The 11,039-nt window shown below is 38.6% G+C and overlaps 1 protein-coding gene across 1 annotated transcript in view; it reads left to right on the top strand.

Moving 5' to 3' along the window:
• The window catches only part of TMEFF1 (transmembrane protein with EGF like and two follistatin like domains 1), a 150,389-nt gene that overhangs the window by 128,866 nt on the left and 10,484 nt on the right, over positions 1-11,039 (top strand). Inside the window, exon 9 of the mRNA XM_069088064.1 lies at positions 3,728-3,886. Coding sequence (XP_068944165.1) covers positions 3,728-3,886 — 159 coding nt within the window. The remainder of the gene's footprint in view (positions 1-3,727; positions 3,887-11,039) is intronic.

Below are 11,039 nucleotides of genomic sequence, written 5' to 3'. Positions count from 1 at the left end.
TCTTTCTTTCTTTCTTTCTTTCTTTCTTTCTTTCTTTCTTTCTTTCTCTCCCTCTCCCTCTCCCTCTCCCTCTCCCTCTCTCTTTGTTTTTTGGAGGGCAATTGGGGTTAAGTGACTTGCCCAAGGTCACATGGCTAGTTTTTGTGTTAAGTATCTGAAACTGGATTTGAAATCAGGTTCTTCTGACTCCAGGGCTGGTGCTCTATTCACTGCACCAAGTAGCCACCTCACCTTGGCCCTTTTTCAAATAAAGTAAGTAGATTCCAGGTACCTTCTTAATCTACCATTTATACACTAGTTAAGCTCATAGGGATTGGTAGAATTCCTTTGGTGTCCGGATCTGTATTTTCATGGATTCATCAGTCATTCTGTTTTTTTTTTTTCTGTCAACCTATCTTGCTCGTTGGGTCAGTCTCACCAGAAAGAACCAATAAAACTCACCCTTAGGAAGCAGAGTGAGTGTCTGGAAACATTTGTATTATTTTCCTGCCCTACTCTGTCCCCTCATTGAATCAATCTAATGATGTTGTTCATTCTTTGATTCACTCATTTGCTCATTCACTGTATTTTACTGAACTCTTTGTTCAAACCACTGTGTTGGATACCATATTCAGTCAGCCAATAAATACTTATTAAGCCCCTACCATGTGCTAGGCTCTGTGCCAAGGTCTAAAGATACAAAGTAAGGCAAAAGACTGTCCCTGTCCTATAATTATGCACAAACTGTGTACCAGATAAATTGGAAATAATCAACAGAAGGAAGTCCCTAGAATTAAGAGGGATTGAGAAAGGCTTCCTGTAGAAGGTGGGTTTTTAGGGTAGAAGCCAGAACATGGAGATGAGAAGGGAGAGAATTCTAGGCATGGGGGACATCCACAGGAAATGCCAGGAGCTGGGCAATAGAGTGTCTTGTTTGTAGAACAGCCAGCAGACTGGTGTCACTGACCTGAAGAGTATGTAGTAGGAAATAAGATGTAAGAAGACTGGAAGAGGCAGATTGAAGAGGAGGGAGTTGGACACCAAACAGAGGATTTTATATTTGATTTTGGAAGTAAAAGGGAACCCCATTGGAATTTATTAAATATGAAAATGACATGGTTAGACATCAGAAGAAGACTTTTTCTTCTTAATTTCATGAGAAAGATGGTCTACCATGCAAGTACTTTTTAGAACTTTCAAAACTGTTTTAGTATTACAGATACTATTTTTGATGTATTCTGTAATTCCATTCAAAGTCAGGTCCTTTAAAGAGAGTTTGGAGAAAATTGCAGCTTGCTGTCATGTTTGTAGACATGTCCTATTCTTTTTTTTTTTTTTAAGCAATCGGGGTTAAGTAACTTGCTCAAGGTTACACAGCCAGGTGTTTCTGGGTGGGTGCTAAGTGTCTGAGCCCAGATTTGATCCCCAGGTCATTCCAACACTGGAGCTGGTGTTCTTACTTGCTGTGCTACCTGGCCGCCCCAGACATGTCCTATTCTTGAGATTATAATGAAGAGTTTCTTAGAATCTCAGGGTTGGAAGGGACTTCTGAGGTCACCTTGTCTTTAACCTAGAGCTGAACAGAAATCAGTACCCTTCAACTAGTGGTCAGTTAGTCATTGCTAAAAAAAAAAAAGATGAAGTAAACAGGGACTCACTACTCACCATACCACATAACCACTCTTACCTCATTCACTACCAAGGAGTGAAAGTACAAAAAGGTGAAGGGAAAGACATATGGCTCTTCTTGAATGTAAACTCAGTTGTACTTCCTGCCTCCTGAGTCTTCAGCCTTTCTGGCTTGTTGGTCAACAAGAAGATTCCTTGTCACCACTCAGCACTCCTGTCCCCGTGACTCCCCAATTACTCATGGTTGGGAGTAAATTCATCACCCAACTCCTACATAGTGGATTAGCCCCATGTAGGGAATATTTAGCATGCTTTATAATCAGTCTACCAATCCAAGCTTATTCTAAGGAGTGGGGCCTTCAATGGTCCATCTTTCCCTTACACAGAAAGGAAGTGTCATATTTGGAATAGTGCTGGCAAGTCAAAAAAAACACTAGTAGAAACAATGAAGAAAGACAGTTTTCTGCAGGTCAAGAAAACTGATTAGGAAAAGATTAATTAGTCGTTTATTCAGTAATTAATCTTGTGGAAAGCCAACTACATTGCACCATGCAGGTGGTCAGAGAACTGCACATGATTTGTTGTCATCTCCATGAAAAAGAGGAAGATTTCCACAGAGCAGGTCATGATGATTCAGACAAACATTCTGGCCACTCTAGCTAAGGATGAGATCTAGCAGTGATAAAGTTAGTCAGGAATTCCTGGAATATTCCCTTAGTGGAGTTGGGGTGCAGAGCAGGGAAGTTTTGGCCACTTAGACAAGGGCAGGATCTTTATAGAGACTACTTAATGCGTAGAAATCTGGCTAAAAGAGGACCAGGAGCCTAGGTCATGGCATTTAATAATGGAAACCCAGGGAACAGGAACAGAAACCATAGCTAAGGATATAAGACAAGGATTAAGGATATAAGGATAAGGATTAAAATATGGTGGCATCAGTTATAGTGTTACTTAGGAAGTGGGCCCTAGTGCTGCCGGTGATTCAGTTTTCATGCAATGTATTTCATTGTCGATGGACTACTCTTATGTGCAAATTCTGCTCTCACCCACTGAGATGTCGATTTACCTTACATACTGTTAGTAGGACTGAAACACCTATTCTAGTTTCCCCTCTGTAGAAGAATAAAAAAGGATACATACAATAAAACAGAATATAAAAAGTGCTATTATGAGAAATACAAAAAAATGCTATGGGAATTTCAATATGTACTATCCTTTAAGTTTAACAATCAAAATATTCTAAAATGAACCTTTATAAAGTAAGGGATGTGTGTATTGGAATTATATTCCAATGGACCCATCATTTTTACTGTAACATATTTTGGTTGATTTTTAAGGATTTATCCTAATTGTGTTAATATTTTCACCCAATTATCAAATCTCTTCTCTTTCTCCTTTTTTTGTGTTCTAAATATAAAAATACCTTTCCCATATCTTGTTCCTCTCACTTATGTTCCTGAGATCTATATACTGATGCTTTTAAATGTTAGGTGAATACTTTTCTAGTTTCTCCTGCTTTTTTTTCAATTAGGCCATTTCTTCATTAAATCTAAGAAGAAGTAATCTAATTTATATCTAATATCTTTCTCTCAAAACAAAAAAATACACAAATTGATGATTAAATGCCCTATATATACTGCTTTGTTTTCTGCTGTTATGCTACCATGAAATTCTCTTGCTATTTCTTGATTACCTGAGAACTGAAATTAATTTATCTTTATTTCTATCATGGTACAATGGTCTCAAACTCAAATAGAAATGGGGACCACTGATCTGTAGGTAAGGATCCCCACAGGCCATGTTTAACAGACTTAGTTTTAATATGTAATATCTATGTTTTGTTGTATTTTTATTTATTTTGTTAAATATTTCCCAATTATATTTTTATCTAGTGGGGAAGGGGCATTCAGGAGTGTTGTAGGCTGAATGTAGCCTACAGGCAGAGAGTTTAATGCCCCTTATTTAGTGAATTTCTGCCGTCTTGATATTGATTTTTGGTTTCTGTCTTACCGTTTCATTGCTTTGAATTTGTGCTTAATTTTCCCCCAACAGCTCAAAGAGTAATAGAATGAGTCCATAAAAAAAGGTATCTCTTGAAAAATCCTTTTTCCTCTTTCAGGTGTGAATCTGGTTATACTGGACAGCACTGTGAAAAGACAGACTTTAGTATTCTCTATGTGGTTCCAAGTAGACAAAAACTTACCCATGTCCTTATCGCAGCCATCATTGGAGCTGTACAGATTGCGATTATTGTTGCAATTGTCATGTGCATAACAAGGTAGGTAATGATGCCAGAAACATTAAGTTGACCTTAGGGTAGGACCTGTGACAGAGGGGACACAATTTATTTCCTTCCTCCCTCATTTTTTCCATGCTACTTTTGAGTTCAGTCCATTTGTTAAATCTCCTCACTCCCTGTCTCACGTAAGTCATAGAATCTGATCAATAAAATTAATCAGACCAAGTAAATGTTATAGGCCTGAGATTCTTTTTCTTTTTTTAATAATATTTTCCCCCTTCTCCCCCCAATTATATGTAAAAACAATTTTTAACATTTGGTTTTTTTTTTTAAGTTTTGAGTTCCAAATTCTATCACCTCCCTCACCTCCCCCCTCCCTGAGATGGTAAGGAATCTGATATAGGTTATGCATGTGCAATCATGTAAAACACATTTCCATATTAGTCATTTTGTAGAAGAAAACTTGAACAAAACCAAAAAGTAAGAAAGTGAAAAATAGTATACTTTGGTCTGCATTTAGACTCCATCAGTTCTTTCTTTGGAGGAGGATAGCAATTTTCATCATGAGTCCTTTGGGATTGTCTTGGGTCATTATACTGTCATTCACTGTTGTTCATTGTACAATACTGCTGTTACTGAGTAGTGTTCTCCTGGTTCTGTTCACTTCACTCTACATAAGTTCATGTAAGTCTTTCCAGGTTTTTCTGAGAGCACCCTACTCATCATTTCTTACAGCATAATAGATATATAATCATATACCACAACTTGTTCAGCCATTCCCTGATTGATGTGCATCCCCTCAATTTCCAATTCTTTGTTACCACAAAAGGAGCTGCTATAAATATTTTTGTACAAATAGGACCTTTCCCCTTTCTTTAAACATCTCTTTGGCATACAGATCTAGAAGTAGTATTGCTGAATCAAAGGGTATGCACAGTTTTATAGCTCTTTGGGTATAGTTCCAAACTGCCCTTCAGAATGTGAACCTGAGGTTCTCGAATAACAGGAATGTCAGGTCCAGGTCTGGTTTACATACACATCTTTCTACCAGGATGTATAGGAAGGTTCTGAGGCCAGGTACCCTAAGTTTATACTATGAATTTTCCCTATAGATTGTTGGTTCATAGAGTTAGAGCTGGGAAAGATCTTGGAGACCATTGAGCCCAGTACACTCATTTAAAAGATGAAGAAACCAAGGCAGAGAGAAAGTAAGTGACTTGCCCAGGGTAACACAGCTAGTTAGCATCTGAGCGCCATACATAAATTCAGCCTTTCAGACTTCAAAGTCAGTAACACTCTCCTTTCCTTACATAGTCCCATTCGAGTACAGACAAGAACTCATTCCCGGGATTATAGATGTTTCTTTTCTGCAGACCAGAGCTCTCATGTTCAATGGTTCACAGAAACCAGGAGACCTTTGAATAAGGTGGCATCCTTCACTGCTGTGTCAAGGGGCCAGACTGGAGAACAGCAGAGCTGCTGAGGAATGACCTACATATGCATGGGGAGCAGTAGCCTTACAGCCCCCTTACAGAACTTTTTTAGCCCTAAGTGAATAGTACAATATGCCCAAAGATTGCCTTTTAAATGGGTATAATAATAAATGGGGTAGTAATGGAGATAACAATAGCACCTTTCTCCCAGGGTTGAGATAGTGTTTATTTTACAAACATACTTTACAAACCTCAAAAATACACTTTATAATGCTAGCTATTGCTATTGTTGTTATTATTATTGCTACTTTAGTAAGGACATGGAAAATCTAGAATATGTCTATAGGAGGGAGACCAGCCAGAATCTTTGTCAAGTCATGAAAGAATCTGTTGAAAGGCCTGGAAAGAAAATCTAGCAGGGACATAACGTCTGTCTTCAAATATTTGAAGGGCTATTTTGCTTGATCCCAGAAGGCAGGGCTTGATAGAAGTTACAGAGAGGCAGACTTGAGCTCATGATCATGAAAAACTCTGAGTTGATCAAAATTGGATGGGAGACAGTGGATGGACTCTGAGTGGAGGTCGCATATCAAAAAGTAGATTCATGCTTGTAGAGTCAATGCAATCTTCACAGGGACCACAGTCACTATAAATATACCTGCATGGTGCTCAATCACAAAATGTGACAGACTCTCCATATAGAAGACAGAAGCAAAACATTTATTGAGACACCAGAAAATTAAATCCCAACACCAGGAAACCAAATTCATCATAGAAACATGGAAGTTAATACACCACAATGTAGCAGAGAGCCATACCATCCTTTAGCCTTCCCACAAACCAACTCAAGACCAATATTTACTAATAAGCCTATCTGTCTCCCTTGGAAGCATCCTTTCCTCCCAACCGTCTAGCTTGCTCTGACTCCCAGCTTCTTGTGGGCTCTACTCCACCCTTCAGGAAAACACCTCCCACAATAGGCTCCATGTGACTACATTCCGCCTATTAGGGGGCAGAGTTTAATTTCAAAATAGGAAAAGTTTTCAAATTCCCTTAGGCTTATTAAGGGTCAGGGAAGATCTTCAAATTCCCATTACCTTTACAGTGCTTCAGATACAGATTAGGGGATCTCTGAGGTCTCTTCCAGTTTCAACTTCCTGTAAGTTTATCTTTTATCTAGTGATGGAAGGAAGACACATGAGGAGCAGGGGAGGAAGAGAATCAGCATTTATGTAGTGCCTGCTATGTGTCAGGTCCTATGCTAAGCACCTTTTTTTTTTAAAACAAATATTATCTCATTTGTTCCTCACAGTAAACCTACCAGGTAGGTGCTATTATCCTCATGTTACAGATGGGAAAACTGAGGCAAACAGAGTTTAAATGACTTGCCCAGGGTCACACAGCTAGTAAGCATCTGAGGCTAGATTTGAACTTAGATCTTCTTGCTCGAGGCATAGCACTGTATCCACTATACCACTAGTTGCCACTGTCATATAGGCCTAAATAAGTATATTTGGTATTACTGGCATAGCCAGGTTGGCCTCTGGGCATCAGAATCTCATACTGTAAGTAAATGGAAGCACTTGTTTTGGACCAGAACTTGTTTGAAGGTGAACAAGTTCTACTCAGGATAATGGAAAAGTGTCAGCTTCCACATAGTATTGAACCTGAAAAGAGTCAAGGCAGTTTAAACTGGTTCTAGTTTTTCCCAACATAGACTATTTCTTTTCTTCCTCCTTCACTCTTCCCCTGCTATTTTTCGTTTCATTTCATTGTTGAATAACTCAAATAATAGAATTTAGCCAATAGAATCAGAACACCAAGTAATTGGAGGCAGGCTTTGATTGCAGGTGATAAATTCAGCCACTCCCCACTTCTTCCTGTGTGTTTATCCTATCTTCATAAGAACAACCAAATATTTCATGTTTTTTTTTTCTTATTTCAATCAATCAAGAAGCATTTATTAAGTGCCTGCTATCTGCTAGGCACCATGCTAAGCTCTGGGGTTACAAAAAGAGGCAAAAGACAGTCCTTGCCCTTCGTGAAGAACATTTCCATCAAAAATGGTTTTAAATAAAAATGTTTCCCTGCCCTGTTTTGACAGAGTCACGTGGTTTTTTAAAATTAAGAAATCCTTATCTACACACAGAAAGTAAGCTGATTTATCACTAAAGTAGAATGTTTCTATCATCTAAACCAGTGGTTCCCCACATTGTATGTGTGTGTATTTTTTTTTTTTGTGCTTTTTAGAGGGCAATTGGGGTTAAGTCACTTGTCCAAGGTCACATGGCTAGTAAGTGTGTCAAGTATCTGAGGCCAGCTTTGAATTCAGGCTGAGCCACCTAGCCACCCATGTGTATTTTTTTTTTCCAGGTCAAGGACTATAGGAAATATTTGGTTAAGGCTTACCCATCACAGCCCCATGCAAAAAACAAAACAAAACCAACTCTATTGAGATTAATCTCTTTGTTTTATTTCTTATGTACATATGCATAGTAAACACTAGAATTTATTTCCTTTCATATTGAACAGGGGTTACAGGAAAGGAAGAAAACAGAATAAGCAATTTTTTTATAGCTCCTACTACATGCCTGGCACTGTGCTAAGGGCTCTATACAAATGTACAAATGTTATCTCGTTAGAGCCTCAAAATAACTGTGTGAGGCAGGTCTGTTATCCCCATTTTATAGTTGAGGAAACTGAGGGTAAGCTCAGGGTCACACAGTATCTTAGGTTGGATTTGAACTTAGGTTTTCCTGACTCTAGGCTCAGGACACAAGCATGTTGTTCTAGAATTTATTTCCTTTCATACTGAATAGGAGGTAGTGAAAGGTTTACTGAAAGCCAAAAAAGGCTGTGAACCCCCAATCTAAACATTGTCATAGGCTGTTAATTCTCATTGTAGCACCGTGCATTTGTATAACTTGCCACAGTTCACAAAGTACCTTCACATTAGGAAGCAACCTGTGGGGGAAGGAGCCCTGGCCTGGGAGTCTGAGGACTTCAGGGCTTATCTGTGATCACATGACCTCAAAGCCTCAGTTATGTCTTCTGGGGAAAAAAAGAAGAAGACTGAATCAGTTATCTCTTAGGTCCTTTTTGGCTCTGACCTTCCTAGGATTCCATTTCTCTCATTGATTCCCACAAGAACACTGTAAAGTGGGCAAGACAGGCATTAGTACTTTATTTGTTCAGAAGAGGAAACCGAGGCTCTATTACTTAACCAATGGCAGGGCCAGTGTTGACACTCAGATCTTTTGACTCCAAGTCCAGGGCTATTTCTACATTCAACATTGCCTCAAAATAAAAGAGAGAGAGAGAGACGGGAAGGGGGGGAGGTTGGGGGGGGGGGTCTCTACTCCTTAGAAGAGGCAGGAGCCCTCAGCCCAGACAAGCATGTTAAATAAGATAGTGAGATTATAATCTGGAACATAGTGCTAGAACAAGAAGTGACATCTGCTAGCAAGAGACGGAGAGAGGAAAAAAATGCTCTCCTTCAAGCACAGCAACATGAGAGCACGAGCATGCAAGAGACACAGGCTGGGCCAGAGCACCATGTACCCTATGCTTGCCTAAGAATGTGAGTGTAATGAGGATTGAATACCAAGGGTGTAACTCTATCACAGTACAGCACAATAATAACTTTTTTTTTCTAATTTATTAATTAGTTTTTAACCTTTATTTAAAAATGTTTTAAAGTTCCAGTTCTCTCCCTCCTTCCAGCACTTCCCCTACCCATTGAGAAGGCAAGCAATATGATACCCAAATAATGGATATTTATAAGGAAACATATGAGTTTAATAATCATCTGATCAAACACTCATTTTACAGGAGAAAGAACCAAGGTCCACAGAGGTCAAGTGACTTGCTCAATGTCACAAGGTAATAAGTGTCAGAGATGACTTTGAACTTCAATTCTCTAAATTGAATCTTCTTTCTACTTTACCATGCTTCCCATAGGCATCAAGAAAAGACTAAATTATGTGCGGTATAGTCTATTTAAGGAAATAATGTAGTTGAAAATTATTTCTGTTAAAAAAAATGGAGTTCACTGCAGTCATATAATTTGAATACTTGAGGAGGCTTCAATAATAACTGATATTAATTTAGTACTTTAAGCTTTGAACCTCACAATAACCCTGTTATATCGTTAGCATAGATTTAATTGGCCCCGTGTTACAGATGGTAAAAGTGAGGCTCAGATAGGCTAAAGGACTTTTCCTAAGTCACAGAATTAGTATGTGTCAGAAGAAGGATTTAGCTCAAGGGTGCTCCTAAATCTAAACCTGGCATTCTTCTGACTTCATTATATTGCCTCCCAGACGAAAGCTGTAGCATAATTTCAAGCCAATAATGTGCAGCAACTATAGAGTAAAGCTCTTCATGCTATAATAACCAGCTCATGAAAGGCTACACCAGGGACACAGCTAATAAGAGCACAATGTTAGGAAAAGGACTGTAGCTTTTGCCATCAGTCTCCTTAGACATCCAGAGATAAAAGTAGAGGTGATTCTGAGCTTGAAACTGATTGGTGACCTCAGGCAGCAGTGTGGAAGTAAATGTTTAGCTATCAGGTCTAGGGAGGGGGTGGGGTGCCCATGACACACTTTTAAATTTAATCTCCATTATTAACATTTTCTCTATCACTTTCTTAAGTCTAGAAAACAACAAAACAATACTTCAAACCTCAATTTGTGGTGCGGTTTTTAAGAATTATTTCTGAGGTATGAATGCTCACACTGAAAATTTAACAGCTTTCTCTCATGAACGTGTTATACATACACATCTATGTCTACTTTGCAGGAATATAAGATTTCTGCTTTTTCTCTAAGGAAAGAATCAAGTTTTCTTTGAGAAATAGGATGGCTCCCAAGAACCTTTGGAGCAGAGCCCCTCCCTCCGTTTTAGGCTTCTTCCTGCAAGGCTATTTCTCTCAGTATGGCTGGATGTATGGGGAGTTAGGTAGAGGGATGTGCCCTGGTAGAATAAGAGTTAGCACATGATCACAGAATCTCAGTGTCCAGAGGAACCTTAGAGTCTACCTAGTCCACTTTGAACATGAAACAATTCACCCCATTAGACTGTAAGATCCTTGAAGACAGGGACTGTTTTTTAAAATTTCTTTTTATATACTTTAATATTCTTTTTATATACTTAACACAGTTTGTTGACTGACTTATTGACCTCTTCAACATCTCCAACAGGATTTCATCCAGGCTTTGATGAAAAACTTCTAGAGAGGGGTGCCCACTCTCTCTCAAGCAGCACATCTCATTTTTTATTATATCTAATTTTCAGGAAGTTTTCCTTTCTATCAGATGTGCTTGACCTCCTTTTGTGTCTTGGACCCCTTTGGCAGTCTGGTGAAACTTATGGGCCCCTTCTCAGAATGGTGTTTTGAAGTGTTTATAAGAAAAAATATAAGATTACAAAAGAAACCAATTACACTGAAATTATCAAATGTTAATAAAAAAACAAGTTCATGACAACAGATTAAGAACCCTTGCCTTATGAAGAGCTGAAATCTGCCTTTCTGCAGCTTCTAATCAGTACTCCTGGTTCTGCCTTTTAAGGCCAGTTAAAACACACTGAATCCCTCTCATACCTGACATCTCTTCAAATATATGAAGACAGCAACGATAGATAGATAATGGATGGATAGATAGATAGACAGACAGACAGACAGACAGACAGACAGACAGACAGACAGATAGATAGATAGATAGATAGATAGATAGATAGATAGATAGATAGATAGA

This window comes from Petaurus breviceps, unplaced genomic scaffold (assembly GCF_028583685.1).
Source record: "Petaurus breviceps papuanus isolate PSGF00001 unplaced genomic scaffold, PetGlider_PUasm1.0 184, whole genome shotgun sequence".
Classification (NCBI taxonomy): Eukaryota; Metazoa; Chordata; class Mammalia; order Diprotodontia; family Petauridae; genus Petaurus; species Petaurus breviceps.
The sequence above is the reverse complement of the archived record's forward strand: the minus strand, read 5'-3'. Positions and strand labels throughout refer to the sequence as shown.